The sequence below is a fragment of the Cucumis sativus genome, chromosome 6 (assembly GCF_000004075.3).
Source record: "Cucumis sativus cultivar 9930 chromosome 6, Cucumber_9930_V3, whole genome shotgun sequence".
Taxonomy (NCBI): Eukaryota; Viridiplantae; Streptophyta; class Magnoliopsida; order Cucurbitales; family Cucurbitaceae; genus Cucumis; species Cucumis sativus.
In genome coordinates this window covers 22238228-22257583 of record NC_026660.2, presented here as the reverse complement: position 1 = coordinate 22257583, position 19356 = coordinate 22238228, and the positions used below count along the sequence as shown (strand labels likewise).

Sequence of the window (19356 nt, the reverse complement as noted above, 5' to 3'; positions counted from 1 at the left end):
ATAATTTTATTTTTATAGTTTAAATTAATTTTATGACATGTTATTGAAGTAAAGTTATCAAAATGGAACTTTGTGTTTATTGGTCTATTGTTTGCTTGGTTTGTTGTCTTTGCTCTCCTCACTCTCTCAACCTCTTCATTCTCTTGATTTCATCTCTCTTACTAGTCTCATCTAACCTACTCAGTCTTAGTTTTCATCTATCTTTATTGACTCATTCCACTAGATATAACACTCCAAGTAACGCTAGATGGCAAGTGACAACATTTCGATGGTCAACCACAAATAGAGAAAGAGAAAATGGAGAATGGTTGGGATAGGCCGAGGAAGGAAGATCGGGAAGAATAAGGGGATGGGCAAAGCAAAATGAGAATAATTTTATAACTTTGACTAATGTAAATGGAAAAAGTAAATTTGAAAATGCAAGAGTAAGTACCATTTCCGAGTTTGAGATAGTCTTTTAAATAATTATCTCATATATTTTATGCGAATAATAAAACATTCTACCTTAAAAAATATATTAATCTAACTTTTAGAAAAACAAGTTCATTCTAAAAATAGCATGTGGTACACTATAATATATATTTTAAAACGTATAAATTATGAATGAGAATAATAAATACAATCGTATCTCTGTACGAACTACTTTAGATGAGTTCTTATTTATTTACGGATCATTTTCAAATATAGCAAAATATGACAATTTTATACTATTATCATCCATAGATATATACAATACTCTATTTTGATTCATCAGTAATACATAGTGGTATTTTGATATATGTAAGAAATTTGGTTATTTATAATCATTTATATTTATTTACTGTGTTACTCAAATTGTACAAAGAAAGTTTAATATTTATGAAAACAAATGTGAAAGCAAAACAATATGATATGCATGTGGTACCTACTACTTACTACCTACTGAATAGTAAAGATTATTTCCTAAGATTTTTGTGGCTTATAATACGGACGGTGGTTCCATTCCAGCGTGTCGTTTTCGAAATAGAAGGCAAGTATTGTATTCACGTGTTGGGTTAATAAAGGCATTAAATTCTCACGCCTCAAAAATGGAGTGAAGCTGATTGACTCCACGAAAGAATATGGGCCAACCACTTGACCCACCGGCCAAATTGATGGTGCATCTACACCTGCACGCCCGAGCCATTCGTGTAGCCACCGTGTCGGGTTCGATACGACCAAAGCAGGATGCGCCACAACCCCTTCGACCCCACGCCACACTGATTCTGGTCCGCGTTTTATCTTCTCCATAATTTTGTTTGAAAAGAAAAACGATTAATTACGGATTGTTCTTAAAGATATAGAGAAACAAATAAAAAAAATTAAAGGATGATTTTTTAAAATAATAAAATAAATTAAAATATTTACTACTACTAAATTGTGAATTTTATATATGATAGTGACTAATAGATAAATATTTTGTAAAATTTACTAATTTTGAAAATTCTTCAAAATTGAAATTATTTTTTGTAATATTTTATAGAAAATATAAAACTAGTTTCGTAATATTTTATAGAAAATTTGCTATAGATATAGAAAAAATGAAATTGTTAAAAAGGGGAGTTGGATAAATTTTATTATATTTTGTAAATAGTTTCGATATTTTACTATATTTAAAAATGCGTATAAATTTATCTATTTACAAACGTGTGAAGACAAAGGTGAATTTTCAAATAGAGTAAAATCTATCCAATTTTTCGTAAACTATTTAAGTTAATTTTTTAAAATGAAAATTAATTATGCTTATTTATATCACCGTTTATTTTATGGAATTAATATTTTAATTATTGTGGTTTAAATCTATTCTCGTTGTATTTTGATTCATAATTTTTTAAATGTATATTTTAGTTTTTAAACTTTTTAAAATATTTTACTCTATTTTTGTTGGAATTTTATAAACTCTTTAATATTAAAAATATGATATTTCTATATTTAAATGACTAAACTCTAAACTTATCATATAAATTAAATTAATTTTTTTTAGTTTAATCTATAAATGTTTGATGTCAACACAAAAATATAATTAAATTAAATGAAATAAACTCAAAAGCTAATTTTGTTATTTATTTTCTCCAAAACTAAAGTCGTTCCCTTCCATCCTCGACACCCTCGTCCTTTATTTTTATTTTTCTTTTCAAACTACAATCTTGAAGCATATCATAAGGGCGTTGAATATAATAAAAGTAAAAAAAAAACTTACACACTCATGTTAACATTATAACAAAGTGAAAACAAACTAAAACAGTAATATAAGGACAGCTCATATAGAAAAATAAACTCTACAAAATTGTATACAAGTATTTCACACGAAGAATTAATTTAGTTGATGCAAAAGTCACCTCATTATTTCGATAAAGGCTTAATGTAATACTAATGCCAGAGACCCTATTAAGTTTTTATTTTTAAGCTTATAAACTAAAACAAACATTTATAAATGTTTAGGGATCAAAATATAGCAATATACACAAATTTATGAAACTAAAATAAAATGTAAAGCAGGACATTTATTTAGAAAAAAATGTCTCAAATGACAAAAATATTTAGAAAAAACAATTCATGACATAATTTTTTTTGCATATTGTGAATATGACAAAATCATTGATGTCAGACGCCTATCAAATAATAATCACATAGTTATTGAATCACTATTAGACGATAATCATAAAACTATTAGAGAGTCATCATTTTTAAATTTGCTACTTTTGCAAATTTATAAAATGTTATGACATATACTCTATTATCATGATTTTTTTTATTACTTTTGCAAAAGTTCCATTTATTTAAAGTGTATATATTTATTTATTGTTAATATGACTATAATCCCATGTCGGTTAGATAATTAAATTATATTGAGTATATAAGTGAGAACAACCATCTCCATTGGTTCACACCTCTGATTTTTGGAATGGTACCAAAATAAAGTCATGATGATGTATATCCAAGGTGGACAATATCATATCATTGTGGATATGTTTGAAGAGTTTTTTATTCTAACACACGTATATATATATATATATATATATACACGTACACATATATGTTTTTTTTGTTTGTCACTAATTATATAATTAATGAAATTGGTTATATTTTGGTTTGAAATTTCATGGGGTTTATAAATCCATCTACATGTGACTTTAGATTTTAGCATATAGATTACTTTCCTTGGAAGGTCTAACATTATTATTATTACTATTAGTTTTCTCTTTTTTATATTTGGAATAGGAAGTGTATAATGTTTAAATTTCCAAGTTGACAACAATATTTAAACTAAAGTTATTTAAAACGTTTCTTTTAGCTTTATAGCTTTATTGACTTTGAATTTTCATCCTATCAATTAAACTTTTTATCCATTCGTAAAAGATTGGGTTATATTATTTATTTTAAATTGTTATTATCAAAGTTGTTTTTAAATATAACAAATTAAAGTAAACTTTATAATATACTATTACACATATCGGCGGTTTAGTATAGGTCCAAGGAACGAGCCTCATCAACTTTATTATCTTTATATAATATGTATAAACAAAACCAACTAATACTCAATATTTATAAACAGTTTAGTGATAATTATGCTTGTTAGCCCCATTTCCAACTAGTGTTTAAGTTTTATTGTGTAGTTTTGTTTTCTATTTTTTTTTCTCCAAGTTACAACTCCAAACCCCCTGTCAATAAATTTTATGGATCCACCATTGATTATACATGTATACATGCCACATATAAACATAGATAATAGTTTATTGCAAATGAGTTGTGATATTTTAGTTGTATATATAAATATTTTGTGTAGTTTTGTTATTTAAAATAAGACAGTAGTACTACAGATTTGTGCATTTTTGTGAGACATGTTGATGAGTATACTTAGAGCCTGTGATGGATCCATAAATGTTATATGGGGGCACTGAACACTATATACACACTAAAAATGTTAACAAATATTTTGACGTTTCACTAATACTCTGATAACATTTACTACGTTATTTTTTGTAATGTAAATATTGTTGAGGGAGTGAAAGTTTGGATAATTGACTTTCTTGCATTTTTTTTTTTAAATTGTTAGATAACAAATGAGAGCTTTTACCTTAGATAATTTTTTTCCTCTTTTTAAAAAACTATATTTGTTTTAGGAAATCATTTAAATTTATGAAGAAAATTCAAATTATCTTCCTTTTAAGAAATCATTAAACTATCATACTTTTAAGAAATCACTCAAATTTAGGAAGAAAATTGAAAGGAAATTATTAAAATGGAATTTGATATTTAAAAAAATAAAAAAACTATTGATATTTATAATAAAAACTATTTCATAAAAATAATTGTAGTAGACAATATTTGAACTCAAAAGCAAAATGAAACTAAATTTAATATATATTGTAATACAACACTTCAAAACTAGTATTAAAATACAAAAATCGATAATGTTAGGGACACGTGACCCTAACACCTTAATAAATCCGTCCATGCTTATAGCCATACCCTAATCTATTTATGTTCAATAATATACATACAAGTTATTTTTTCACGTTAAATTAAGATTTGAACTATAATAAAAAACTTTTAAAAATCAATACCTTGTGTTATTGTGAATTAGTCATTTGATGAGAAGTGGACAGATTCAAAATTAAGAAAATCTATAAAAAACAATAAAATTTACATAATATTTACCTTTCATGATAAAATTGTGTACGGTCATTTTTTTACTTTAAAAGTGTAAACATTTTATTTCCTTTATTATTCTTATAAAAAACGTTTTAATTAACTGATACATAATTTAAAGTCAATATTACAATACCTTTTTAGTATTGATTGAACTTTAGGCTAAATGGTTTTTAGAGAAATTCTTATGAATATTAACGTAACATTTATAATTAACATATAATAGTTATTAAACTAATTCAAATAATTTCATCAATATTTTAATTAAAATTTATTAAAAATCTCACATTAAAAAAATAGAAAACCTAAATAAATATATTACTTCTCTAATTTGATAGAAATTCATAAATTAACAATAAAACAAATTTATTTACAGTTCAATGAAATAAATATACTAATTAGTATGTTAAAGTTGATAGAGATGAACATCAAAGACAACAAAATTAATTAATTAGCTATACATATACTTGAATTATTATAGAAAAGAAAACATTGCTTTTGGTTGATGAAGACAAATTAGAGATTATCTCAATGGAAGGAATTAAAAATTTAATATGAAGAGAGAGGGAGAGAGAGAGGGGAATGAAGAAGTTACCAACTTCTAACTGACAACAACCTACCACCTCTCCTTCTTTACAACACCATAAAGCATCCTTTATTAATATTGACTTAAATTCTAAAAAGAAAAAAAATACAATAAAAAGAAAAAATAAATTTTGTTCATATAAAGGAAATCGTTTGTAATTTTTTTTTCAATTTTAAAAAGATTATTTTCATAATATTTTCATCTTTCACTATTGATATTTAAAATAATTTTTAATATAAAAAGAGAAATGTTAGGAACCTCTACGCATTAACAACGTCCACCAACCCAACAAACATGGAAATTTCGATTTTCTTTGTTGTTTGCTTATTTAAGAGTGATTGCAACGCATTTGGTTGCTTTTCAATTCCAAATTCAATTCCCATATAATATATATTCAATCTCATCGGTTACAGTTTCATTATCTCCACCGCGCAATAGTGTTATTCCCTGTTTTCCCGCTTTAGGTTCGATTCTTTTCCTCTCTTCTATGGCTTAACTTTTTACTTTTGTTTTTGGATTTTTTTTTTTTCTTCTTCTGGGATTTCTCTTGCTTGTGTTTGGCTGTTCAGGAAGTATAGGTAAGATGAAAGGGCGTGGTATAGAAGTCATTGACTGTGTTCATAAATTGTGTAATCTGTACGATAATTGGTTTTTGAAGGAGTTATTAGTTGGTTTCTTTAATTTGGTTTTGTCTTTGAAAAATTGGGTTGTGGTAATCGCCTGCGAATTTTCTTTAAATCGTGAATTTCAATGGGTTCTTTTAGTTATTCTTTTTACATGTTTGTTTTGGAGTCTTGGTTGCGGCTGACTTTTCGGTTGAGTACTGTACTTGGTAACGGAAATTTGATGAAATTCAGTCATTATATGGGTTATAGTTATTCTTTTACTTACTTTGAGCCCTTTGTTGTCTGTTATCTGCCATCTCCTTTCTGGGTTTTGGTGCTGTACTGAATTTACTCAGTGTTAAAACTTGTGATGGATTGCTATAGGCTGCCCCTTTAAGCTGTGATTTTAGGGGGAGGGGGGAAATGAAATTTATCTCTCCTTGTATGGGGAAAATCGTGAGATGTCCTTGTTATAGTGTGTTTCAAGAGAACTATTGTGCTATTTGCTGAAATTGGCCGATGGATTTTACATAATATATCACGAAGTAGACATCTCTGCCCTGGCGATTTTTTGATGGCAAGAAGAATAGTTCTTCATGGATTACACCCAAGATCAGTACGAGCATGGCGGTGGGCCTTTGTCATTCAATTCTTGAGTGAGTTCAGTGTACAAAAAATTATAGGGAATAACTGTTTCTGTTGATTGGTATTTCTCTAAATGAGAGACGCTTGGGGAGTGCAATCTTGATATATCATGGTGCGTCTCAGTACAAGATTGAGTATTGGAGGAATGTGCATTTAGGAATCAAATATCAATGTGCAATGGAAGATTTACGAAAGAGGAAATTTTGGACTTCAATTAGGAAAATAAAGCTCATTTCAGAATTTGTGGCTTGGCTTCTAATTGTCCACACTGTTTTTTTTATAATAAACTTTTAATCTCATTGACCGATAAAATTTATCAGTTTCACTCTTACAAAAGGTCAACTATACTATTTAATGTGGTGGATGGTGTAGATACAAAATTATTAGAAACTCTTTTAACTATGAAGAGTAAGATCAATGAATACTTCAATATTGGTGCACCTACAACTTACAGACAATTCAGTAAGACCTGCATTTTGTCTGATGTTGGAGTCTGTATCCTGTTGATATTGGGAGAAGTATTTGAATCTAAATCTATTGTCTTGCTTTGCCTGCTAAGTTTTGTTGTTTCATAAATTTAACTTCATGATGAAAGGTAGTTAACCAAAGACATGGAACGGTGGTATTCTTCTATCCTTGCAATGCCTAATCTAGTTCTTACCTCTAAAAGATTTCTTTCCTTATTGACCTTCAGGAATTTTAATACATGAATAGGTCATCCACTGCATGAAATTTGGATACTGTGAAATATCATTATATATTGATCTTCTTTACTTATATATGAGAGGCTAAAAGAATAAATTTAATTATTGTTTGCTTCAATTTTCAATCAAATAATATTACATCGGTAGATAGAAGAAATTATAAAAATAGATTTGACTAGTCTATTATTAAGCTTTCATCTGTTATTGGTCTTCTGCAAGTGAATAAGCTATTCCACCCTAGATATGACAAAAAACTTATTTAGTTTTTTCTCAAACTCAGTTTTGGTTTTTGCTTCTTCCTCCACAATGTCGAGTTTGGAGGAGCCCCTTGGTCTTGACAAATTGCCAAGCATGAGTACAATTGATCGGATACAGAGATTTTCATCTAGTGCTTGCCGACCTATAGGAGATGACATGGGAATGGGGATCTGTTGGATTCAAGGGGGAAGAAGTAGCTCATCCAATAGTTGCAAGTAAGCAGAATATTAATTTCATTTTAATAGAAAAATTAATCATTCTTGATTTGTTTTCAGCTTGCTTTTGTGTATTTTGGTTGTGCAGTTCTTGGGCATATTGATCTTTCTTTAGTACTATACTGTTATTTTTGTAACTAACTCGGTACACTTTTCCCCAATATGACATAAGTAGATTTGTGCTTCTTCTTCTTCATTTTCCGTTTTTAATTTTTTTTAATTGTACCATTGTGCTATTTTTAAAATTTTTCTTTCAACAGGGAATATGATGAGAATGGTGGAGACACATTCCCTTGGAGAAGGCATAGGAAAAACACATCCCAAAATGGCTTCGTCAATAGGAGGACAACAAGTGCAGGCTCGAAAATATTTGCATCTGAAAATTTTTGCGAGTCACATTGTTCTCCAGGTCATGAATACAAGACTAAGAGTACTAGCGACAACATACAACATATGACAAATAAGGTGATTTGATTCTCATTAGGCCTGTATAGTGTAACCACTTCCTTTGAGAACCTTGAAACAGTCTACAGCTAATAGAGAGGTTTCCTTCCATTTTCATTTGATTTCCCTGTGTCTATGTGTTTCTATATCCCTTTAATTGTTTTACTTGCTCTTCCTAGTGCCTATATTCTAGATCCTTGTGAGCTTTCATCTGATGATTTGGTAATCTGTCAAATCTCTCTCTGAGTGGCCTTTTCTGATCTTATTTTCAACATGGGTCTGCAGTTTTTGAAAGATATACCAAAGTTTGTGAAGATAGTAGAAGTTGGTCCAAGGGATGGGCTTCAAAATGAGAAGAATATGGTTCCAACATCTGTAAAGGTCGAATTGATCCATAGACTAGTATCCTCAGGATTGCCTGTTGTTGAGGCTACCAGTTTTGTGTCGCCTACACGGGTGCCTCAGGTAATTTTGTCATAAGTTCCCTTTGACCTTTTTAGTCATGCTTTAAAATTATATTGAAAGTACTTGTTTGGATCTCTTTTAAGTTCATAAGGTATATACTCATTGGTGACTGTGTTATTGTGATGTTCAATTGGAATACTTTGGTGGGAACTACTTATGGAAATTGTGGGTGTAAATATTACAGGCACTATACTATATATATGGATAAAAAATCAAGCTTTTATTAAAAAATGAAAGAGAAATACAACATATTAACTTAATAGAAGTTACGAGGAAAGTTGCCACAAGTCTCCTAGATCGCATACACTAAAGGGAGATGTTAAACTTAGTGGCTATTTGTACTTCATCGAGTTCTCAACCCTTAAAGAGAAAACTTTCTTTGAGCTGAAGGTTCTGTAAGACAGCAGAAAAAATTCAGCAGACCGAATGGGCAACCCGTGTATTGAAATGGATGGTGGCATATGTTATCATCTTTCCACTTATGTGTTTTTGCCTTCACTGTTACATCACCTGCTTCCTACCAAACGGACTAATGTCATATTTCCTCTGTTTCTTATATAAAAAAAATTTCTTATAAACTTATCATTTAGGATTTCTAAGTTCGATATCAGATGATAACTAAATAGAGTGGGGGCTGGGTTGATGCTTTTCTCTCACCAGATGATCAAATGAAAACATTGTTCATCATGAATTTTTAGATTTAACCGTACTTTATATCACTAGTGCTCAAACATTATTCATTCCTTGTACAGTTATCTGATGCAGCCGAAGTGATGGAAGCTGTTCGGAATTTGGAGGGTGCCAGATTGCCTGTTTTAACACCTAATTTGAAGGTGGATAATCTTTTGAAATGATGTTGTTTTTCCCCCCACATGGACAGATCAAATTCTCTATTCTAAAATTTCACCTTCTTCCAGAGTTTTCGAGCTGCTATTGCAGCTGGAGCAAAGGAAGTGGCAGTCTTTGCATCGGCCTCTGAATCATTTTCAAAAGCCAACATCAATTGTAGCATTGAAGAAAGTCTTGATCGTTACCGTGCTGTAACTTCTGCTGCCAAGGAACTTGCAATCCCTGTTCGAGGGTATGCTTAAATAATACCCGTAACTCCACAAATATCTAACATTAAGGAAAAAGCATGTTTCAAGATGAAAGAAAATGAACTTTATTGATTCAAGCACGTTTTGAGAATAATTCCTGTAACATGCCCGAATCAGTTAAGTTCTTTTCTTTGTCATTATCGCTTACATACGAAACCTTCTCTTTGATTATAAAGAAACAAGACCAGTCGTTATTCATCTTATTATTATTTTTAAATAAGTTGAACAATGTAACTTAATTTTCTATTAGGTCTGCATGGCTAATAATCCCCAAACCACCGGTGACGGTTTCTAGAATCTGTTGCCACATTAAATAAAGTACAAAGTCAATCATATTGTTTTAGTGATAGTTTAGGAAGCTTATACCATTTACTTTGCGAATAACCACTAATGGTTATTCCCTCTGGAATTTGGTTTTAAATTTTGACCATGACTTATTTTCTTGAATTGTTCTCTACATTCTGTTCTTGAAGGGTTTTCTAATTGGTATAACTGGCTACGGATTTGTATAGGTATGTATCATGTGTAGTTGGTTGTCCAACAGAAGGAGCGGTTTCTCCATCTAACGTGGCTTATGTAGCGAAAGAGCTTTATGAGATGGGTTGCTTTGAAATTTCTCTTGGAGACACGATTGGAGTTGCCACGCCTGGTAACAATTTAAACCTTTTTCCTTCTCATAATCAACATATAGATTATTTAGGCACCAACAAATTTTGTTTTAGTTTTCTATTATGAAATTCATGCCTTTTTCCTTCTAACTTCTTTAATATGCTTTTTGCATAAACATTTAAATACTTGGTCAAATTGCAAATGACAAAACAAACTTTTAGAAACAACCTCTCTCTTCTTTTTCTTCTTCTTTTTTTATTCTTCTTTCATCTCTCTAAAACTTACCTTGATTTCTAAAAATTGTCAATAAAAATGGATAACAAAACAAAGAAATTTATGAGTGAAAATAGTGTCTATTACAAACTAAATGGCTATCAAATAAGGTTCTGATAGCTTGCATAACCCGCAAACTTCACGTTTAATAGCATATTGACAATTGGGTTATGTCGTTTGTATTTAATGCAAATGACCCAAGTAAACGTATAATTTTCTTAAATATTTGTGTAATGGATTCTACCCCTACTGTTTTCATCCTTTTCTCTCTCTTATTTCTCATGTATGTTTGGCACAGGAACTGTTGTTCCCATGCTTGAAGCTGTTATGGGTGTCGTTCCCGTCGACAAGCTAGCAGTCCACTTCCATGACACTTATGGGCAATCCCTTCCAAATATTCTCATATCCCTCCAAGTAAGACAACTGTTTGAAGTTGAGTTTTGAGTCTGCTTAGAATGACTTTCTAAATTACTTAAAAAGTACTTTTTACCACTTTGAAAATTTATTTTCCGATGCACAGCACAAATTATTTTGCAAGCTTGCAACATCTTCTCCGAAGACTTAACTAATGCTTTGGTTTTCTTCTTTTTTGAACAGATGGGGATTAGTACGATTGATTCCTCTGTTGCGGGTTTGGGTGGATGTCCATACGCTAAAGGAGCTACAGGGAATGTTGCAACTGAGGATGTGGTGTACATGCTCCACGGACTTGGTATAAAAACCAATGTAGATTTGGCAAAGGTCATGTCTGCTGGAAATTTCATCAACAACCACTTGGGGCGTCCGTCGGGTTCGAAGACTGCCATTGCCTTGAACCGAGTTGCAGCCGATTCTTCCAAGATGTAACACATCTTATTACTCATTTACTTCTTGCATTGATCAAGTAAAGAAGGGTTCCACTTCAAGAAACTTTCTTATAGTATATATGTTATGCCCTATCTGGCTTGATACATTGCAGCCATATACCGGAACTCAAAATTATATACAATCATAGTTTCAAATTTGTGAATCTGAATCCCCTCCATAACTCATAGAGATTTAGTGATGCCATCCATCGTTGAGAACTTTATTGTCTCCACCTATTCTATTTTTCAATAAAATCTTCTCTTGTAAAAGATATTCTCATGTCTATTGTATTGTGTAAAGATAAAAAAAAAAAAAAAAAAAAACCTTTCTCATACTCCAAATTTTCTCCTCACAATTAACTGTATTGTTTCTTTCATTTGAATTTTGTAATTGAGTTGTCTGACTTGTTTTATTTTATTTTCCTTTTAAAAATAAATATGCATTAAATCAAACTTATGCCTTACAAGCTGGTTTCGAGGCAAGACTCTAACATGCAACCTCCAGCAAAGGCTTACACTCTCAAAAACACATGGAGACTTGAAATTTCTATGTTTCGTTTAATGGTCAAATTTGTGTCATTCTTTAAAAATGTGTATGTTTGAATTGTAAAAATTTAAACTATTACTACTTTTTCCTAATTTCTGTGTAACTAACTATTATGTTCAATCACAGAAATTTAGGTTTTCTACAATGTTTTTAACTAAAACAAGCCTTGTATTTGCTTCATGTTTGCGCCTCGCCCCTTCACAGAAAAAGTCTGAAGGCCACCTTTAGCCTTCTAAAACATTAAGGATGGTAAAGTAAAAGCAATAAATGTGAAAATACAAATCTATTTATAATATTTAGGCCAAGTGGAAAACCCAATTTATCTGAAAGACGGTGTCTGCAATTCCCTCAAAACAAAACTTATCTGTTCCAAATCTTAATTGGTAATCGAATCAGATTCTTGCAAAAGGTGGTCAATAAAGGCAAAGATTATATATCAAATACAAGACCCATGAAGCAGAAAGCCATACTATTCCTCTGTGGAACTGCAACTGAATGAGTCCAGAAAGCTCCGGGCAGCATCCAAACTTAGTTCTTCGTTAACCTGTAGTCAAAATGATTATATGATTTTAGTTTGGAGGAAGAAAAATAAAATCTAATTGCATGATATCTTCTGAATGACATACAAGTTTATTGTGTATCTGTTGAAATGAGTTAAAGAATCTCTCTGCTTCAACCTTTCCCACCTGCGTGGAATGAGCCAACAAGTTGTGAGATGCAAATATGAACACTGTTCTATTCACATTCATACAAAATAATAATGCATGCATCATTAGGATGGAATGTTTTGAGAAATCTAGATATTTGCATCTAAGTTGAAGTGATGATTTAAACATTTATCTGTAATAAAAAATCAGAAACTGAATATACAAATGTGAGTCTTACAGCACCTTGAGAAAAATGTAAATAATCATTGTTTAGAATTCAGTTTGACACAGAACGGAGAAGATCAGATCAAAATGTGACGATAAATTAGGAAGATAAGAAGGCATGACAAGAATTTATGTAGATGAAAAAATTTGTTGGAATTCCATATCACATGAATTGTAACTACTGAGTTATAAACATAATCACGAGGACTTGTAACAGAAAAAGATAACTGATAAACTCTAAGGCGTTTATGCCCTAATTTAGACTAAAATTCCTTCTCACAGCCCCAGCAGCATATTGATCTCAAATGATTATCATACTTAAAAAAACATAGAAGTTCATACCTTCTGCTCAGCAGCTAACTTTAGCTTCGTCCAGAATGCATCTGTAAGCAGTCATCCAACAAACGCAACATTAGCTTAACTTCTATTTAAAAGTACAAAGGAAAATTAGAAGCTTTCCTTATAGGATTATTGAACAGAAAATATCTACTAAAACCAGAAAGGATAGCTTCATAAGCGATTTAAGAACCACACTGTCCCATATAGATAACATTAAGAAAAAACTAGGTACAAAGGAATTTCAACATATGGTTCCTTAAGGCTAATTCCAAATAAATTTTACAACCACGCCTGTTTAAAAAAGTTGATCAGGAATGAAATATAAGAGAGTAATATTTTAAAGATAAAATACGATGTAGGGCAGATCCTTGATCCTTTGGTTTTTCTCCATCTTCATTCCATGGCTCTTGCCGTTCATTTATCTATGAACAAGACAACATTCAGTATTTAATTAAACCAGCAAAAAGAATATGCAAGGACAGGAGGTAAGGGCAAAGCATTTAACCTCACTCTTGGGTGACTTGGATGTTGACTGTCTAGATAACTCTGTCTCCGCCTGAAAATTGTATGAGATTTTTAACAACCTTGATCGATGGGACGCCTATGCTACTAATAATTGCACTCTTCATGGGAAGAGAAACAATGGGACAGTTAAGTTCATAGAGCTTTATACATATCATTCAATGAACTTTTTGAACTCCATATTAGTCTCAGAGAAGTTATTGAAATAGAATTAAAACCTTCCCCTAGTCTCAGTTAATTCTTCTTCAAAGATTGGTAAAACATCGAAATAAAAGACAAAATATGAAAATGCAAGAAATTAAGGTCGTACTTGATCAGCTCTATAAGCCAAACCAGTTTGTATCCCAGTACAATCTCTTGTATTTCAATTATAAGTAATCAATCCAAGCAGATCCTTTCTTCAAAAGTAATCAATGACAATTTGACAAAAAATAATTTTAAAAATAATAACACCTCACTTTAGAACCCCACAACCAGTAATCAAGTTATCTCACAAAAATAAAAAGAGACCCATATAAACTTCATTCAATAAGGGCTAAAACCTACAGACACATATAACTCTGCCAAAAATGGCCAATAGAATTTTGCCATATAAACCATCCACCAAATATTTCCACCACTTTTAGCCAATATCTTGAATTAAATCAAAGAGAACAAAGCCAAAACAGACCTAATTCAAGAAAAGAGATTTATTCAAACTATGATGATCCAACCACTAACAAGAACACCCAAGTTTGTCCTAATCGCAACATTGTAGCGGGAAGAAGGTCTAAAAACATTAAAATCGAAATAGAGAACTCTTATAACAAAGAACAGATTAGCAATGGAATAATAACATGAAATGATGAGGAAAATTTCTAAGGTGATTAGCAGAAAGAGATGAATGGTACATGATAATCTCGAGATCGAACAACGGGAAATAATTGAAGAAGCCGATGAAATTCGAACTCGTCCATAGCTGTTTTTGGATCTACGTGATGGTGAAATGAGGTTTTGAATCCCTTACGCTCAGCAAAAATCGGGAATTGGGTTTCAAAATTCTGGAATAACAAAAAAAGAGAAAAGAAAAGAAAAGAAAAAAGCCCTCAGGGTTTTTCATTCATAGTTTCATTATTAGTTTCTTGTTAGACCGGTTCTTGGACCGGAATGGGATGTCCTCGATGTCTCTTGAAATAACAAATTACCTTTTTTTTTCAACCTCTCTCCAAGAAAAATGAAAAACACAAGATTGTATTTAGGCTTGGTTGTTGTTTAATTTTGTTTACATTCTTTTTTTTTTTTACAATCGTGAATGATCGGACTCGTTTAATGATCGGACTCGTTTATGTGCATGTTTACTAATTTCACGAAACAAATTATACGATACTACAACAGTTGAGTGTAAAAATACATTAATTTTTACTTACTCTTTGGTTGGTTACGGAGATTATGTTTCTTTTTTTAACCCTCAACCAATTCATGATTGTTAATTTATTTATATTCTTGATTATTAATTTGTTTATATTCTTAACGTTCATTAGCTAATTTGAATGAAGGTAAAAAAGTTAAAATATATGTAGCTCAATTAATAGTGCGGGTTAATTTTACTATCAACCTTATCAACCTTAAAATCAGAATTTAACTTAAGATTTTTTTTTAAAATTAAAAAAAAAAACAAACAATTTATATACTCATAAAAAAACAAACAATTTATACTTCATCTAAACTTTTACTGAAATTTTACTGTTGAGTAGTTTTGATTTCACTATGTTATATTTGAAAATGATGAAAATATTTTCAAATAGATGCACTCATAAAAGCAATATGAGAAACATGAAAATGCAAAATTTCATTGAATTACAACAAATGTGACAAAAAAAGATATCCATATTCTCATTGTAAAACTATAATGTTCAATTTCAATGGCGTTTCTTACCGCCACCCTTTTTCTTACTTTTGTTATTCTTCTTTTTTCCTCCTTTTCTTCTACCTAAACCGCCCATTTCATTTCCAAAGTCAGTGTTCCTAAAAGGATCACTATTCCTGGAATGGCCATTATTTCTAGAAGAAGATGGGCGTAGTAAATGCTTCACATCAAGCACACCATGTTTAAAAAAGCCTTCACTCGACTTTAGAACCTGCTCCTCCGGCCTACGCTTCCCCGAAGATTTTCTCGAATTGCTACTACTAGCCATCCCACCAAATTGTCTAACACTAGAGTGCTGCAAATAACAGAAGATGTAGGTTAAGAAAAAAAGAAGAACGAAAAAACATGGTTGAACTAATGCCTTTGAACTTTGCCATTAAACTCTTATACTTCCGAAAGTTGCATATAAACATTCCAAAAATACTCTTGGAGTCAGAAATTTTTAAAATCTTGGACAAAAATTTAGATACCAAATGGTGTGCCAACGACCGATAACGAAAAGTTTAAGGGTATAAACTGATATTTATCAAACATTTAACCACGGAAGTCACCTATCATATGGATTTCCTTACCTCTTGTACCATCTTTTGTTCTCTTTCCTTCTGCTTCTTCATGATTGGTCGTGCTACACTTAAAGGCAGTCTTTGCTTCTTTTGAGGCTGCAAGATGGTAAAACAAGATTGATGGTCTAAAAGCAATAGTTGTAAGACTTTAAAATTACATTCATTCAGGATCCCATAATCAATTGAGCCTACAGAATGCATATGACATATCCATAGTTGAGTTCGTACCTTTCCACCCAGAGAAACAATTTTTCTACTCTCAATCTCCTTTTTGTCTTTCCATGACATATGAGAGGAGGCTGAAATAAAGAATACAAAAACAAATAAGCTGCTTTATACTTTCACATTTTTTCTTCATTACCTTCTATTCAACCCTCCACACAAAAACACAACACACAAGAGAGATTTTCTAGTACTAGAGTCTATGCTAGTAGTGTCAATTTTTTCCATACAATCAATATTCGTTGCTTTCCATAAAGGAAGCATTTAAAAATGGATGGTGTGGGACCTATGAATGGATAATACATCATGTAATGACATGTCAATGCAAAATTTAAGGAGTATATAATACCATAGAACTAGACATTTTCTCCAAACAAATGGTGAGGATTAACCAACTAACATTAGTTAGACCAATCACTAAGACCTCGTTTGATAACCATTTCATTGTTTACTTTGACTTTTCGAAAAATAAGCATACAAACACTGCTTACACCTTAAAGTTTCTTTGTTTTCTTATTCATTTTGTGCCGATGTAATAAAAAATAAGTTCTTTGAAAACTAAAAGAAAATAGTTTTACAAATCTTGTCTCCAACGGGTCTAAATATTTTGGTCAATAACAATTGGAACAAGGCCTGAGGGGGAACTAAGAAAGCAAGGTAAACTGCCCTATGAGAAGGTGTGATCATGAAGATGGTCTAAAAGAAGTTTGTACACAAACAGAATCTGAAAGGAAATGTGATTATGCAAGTTCAATACAGTTCCAACCAATGGCGGATCCAAAAAATTGTTGACAGGGGCTTCATAATACAAAAAAAAATAATCTGAAAAAAATGTAAGAAATAGGCTTGAACTTGGGTCTAACAGAGGCTAGAATCCATATGTACTAGTCTAGCCAATGGTGTTGGTATTATGTTGGATTTATATACATATATATCATATAAAGAGCATACAGTTGAGGGGGGCTTGAACACGACTGGGCCTAGGGTAAATTTGCCGGTGTTTCCAACCTCTATTCGATTTCTTTGGAGCTTGACCTTACATCTCATGTATGATTGCTAACTAAAATCACACTACCAAAGCTCTTCACTATAATCCTCTTACACTACAATAATTAGTATAGACATTCATTTTTCACGGGCTCAGAGGATTCACTGCACTACAATTATAATAGAATGCTAAGATTTTTCAACTAAAAGAAAAATTACTCCGTTGCTTCAATTGAAATAAAGTAGTCTGTGTTTTGCATCAGAGAACACAAAATAGAAAAAGGCAATGTGGGTTGTTAATACAATACAGCATCAAGTTTTGTAGTACATTTTTCGCATGTAAAATTCTTTATGTATCATATATGCACAGATAAATAAGCTGAATTCTGAGGGAAAAAAAGAAATTACTGAGGAATTCAATTTCTTTCTTGATATTTCTCATTTTCATTTGAGTTTCCATATCTGTCGAGTCCCTAGATGATCCTGCTTTTGCCCTTTTATCCCTGGAATGCATCTTGTTACTGCGAAGCAAAGAACATTAAGAGGGGAAAAATAATCAGAAAAAAAAAGAGATAAAATTTAAGACAAATGCCGGAAAAAAAATAAACAAAAATTTTCCATTAAAAAAAGATCGGTTTTGGCAGGAATTTCAATCAAAATTCACCTGATAACAATGTAACCTACTTAAAATCAAAGTAAGTTGAATCAAAGAATTATTCCAATGAACCAGGCAGATGCGGAAAGCAACCTACCGATTGACAGAGGATTGCAGCGGAAGAAGGAGTAGGCGTGGCAGCCGGAGGTTGCAGCAGAGAGTGAGATAAGAAGAGGAGAAAGGAAAGTCGGTGAGGGCGTGACGGTGATAGGCGACGGCAATACGGAGGAAGATAAGATAGAAGAAAACTAAAAACAGAGCAGCTGATCGGACGTGCGGCCGCTGGTCGAGGGAGTAAGCACAAGTTGGGAAGCAAAGATGGAGCGTAGGGTTTGCTTATTCTTGTTAATATTTTTTAAATTTTAAGTTTTTTATTATTGTTTATTTAGCAAAATTGTGAAAAACATAATATTTGACAAAAAATATTTACGATTCAACGAAAATCAATTATTTTATGTTTTGTTTAAAATAGTTTGTAAAAATGTTTCTATCTTTAAAACTTTTATATTTATTGCTATTATTTCTAGATATAAATAGTAATTTTTAAATATAACAAAAGAACAAAAAATATTTATAAAATAGATTTATATTGTTATTTAAAATAGTTTTCTAATTAAATATGGTAAAAAAAGCGAAAGGTAAATATGTAATTTAAAGATGAAAGGCTCAAATATTAAACTATATGGACCCATTTTCTTTTTTCAAAATAGGGTGACTTTAGCTTTGGTTTTAAAAATTAGTTTACAAAATAGAAATACTCCCAAAATTAAATTTGTGATAAGCAATTCAATTTTAAAAGTATACTAAATAATTTCCTGAACATCTCCTAGAAATTTTTTAAGTAAAACGATGGGTAGTTAAATAGATCAATTTAGAATAATTTGATAAACAAGGTTAATTTGATTTTCAGTTTGAGCGTTGTTGGATTAATTTTTAAAAAATTTATTACTTAGTACAATTCGTACCTTTCAACTAGTATTCTCAAGCTCGTTATTTAAAAGTTCGGGTTAACACAACAATTTTTCAATACTATTAAAATAAATATTATGGTTTATAGGTTGAATTTTAATATTTAACATGAAATTTTAATTATCAATACATGTAGTTGACAAATTTACGTTAATAAAAAATATAATTACAAAAGAATTACAAAAGAAAAAATAAATAAATCTACAATTCAACCCAATCTCAAATTTAAGAGTTGAATTGGAGATCATATTTGGGTCATGATCATATTTGGGTCATTTAGGTTCAATTTGGCCAACCGTTGGTCAAAAAAATCTCCATAACCCAAGCTAACTCATTTACATCCCGATATTAATATAA

General features: G+C 30.9%; 3 protein-coding genes across 6 annotated transcripts; 1 reads left to right on the top strand and 2 right to left on the bottom strand.

The window, feature by feature from the left end:
- The first annotated feature begins 5526 nt into the window (after window positions 1–5526).
- On the top strand, window positions 5527–11741 carry LOC101203798 (hydroxymethylglutaryl-CoA lyase, mitochondrial). 3 transcript variants are annotated; one of them, XM_031887253.1, is made up of 10 exons: window positions 5527–5721; window positions 6412–6518; window positions 7492–7684; window positions 7945–8149; window positions 8414–8593; window positions 9346–9426; window positions 9511–9674; window positions 10203–10339; window positions 10871–10986; window positions 11170–11741. In XM_031887253.1, the coding sequence occupies exons 2-10, from the start codon at window positions 6437–6439 to the stop codon at window positions 11416–11418; spliced, it is 1407 nt and encodes a 468-aa protein (XP_031743113.1). In that variant the 5' UTR covers window positions 5527–5721; window positions 6412–6436; the 3' UTR covers window positions 11419–11741. The 3 variants fall into 3 exon arrangements, with proteins under 3 accessions (XP_031743113.1, XP_004140185.1, XP_011657606.1); XM_004140137.3 differs by lacking the exon at window positions 6412–6518 and having other exon boundaries at window positions 5528–5721; window positions 11170–11533; XM_011659304.2 differs by lacking the exons at window positions 5527–5721; window positions 6412–6518 and adding an exon at window positions 5814–5835 and having other exon boundaries at window positions 11170–11533.
- A 487-nt stretch (window positions 11742–12228) lies between these two features.
- On the bottom strand, window positions 12229–14809 carry LOC101203554. Its single transcript, XM_004140136.3, has 6 exons — window positions 14588–14809; window positions 13681–13731; window positions 13528–13597; window positions 13179–13219; window positions 12591–12650; window positions 12229–12508 (listed from the first exon to the last, which is right to left on the bottom strand). The coding sequence occupies exons 1-6, from the start codon at window positions 14651–14653 to the stop codon at window positions 12434–12436; spliced, it is 363 nt and encodes a 120-aa protein (XP_004140184.1). The 5' UTR covers window positions 14654–14809; the 3' UTR covers window positions 12229–12433.
- A 692-nt stretch (window positions 14810–15501) lies between these two features.
- LOC101203308 lies at window positions 15502–18375 on the bottom strand. Of its 2 annotated transcripts, none has more exons than XM_031887254.1 (5): window positions 18040–18375; window positions 17784–17896; window positions 16395–16465; window positions 16176–16262; window positions 15502–15898 (listed from the first exon to the last, which is right to left on the bottom strand). In XM_031887254.1, exons 2-5 carry the CDS (start codon window positions 17887–17889, stop codon window positions 15596–15598), a joined length of 567 nt encoding a protein of 188 aa, XP_031743114.1. In that variant the 5' UTR covers window positions 17890–17896; window positions 18040–18375; the 3' UTR covers window positions 15502–15595. The 2 variants fall into 2 exon arrangements, with proteins under 2 accessions (XP_031743114.1, XP_004140183.1); XM_004140135.3 differs by having other exon boundaries at window positions 18128–18373.
- Between the last annotated feature and the right edge of the window lie 981 nt (window positions 18376–19356).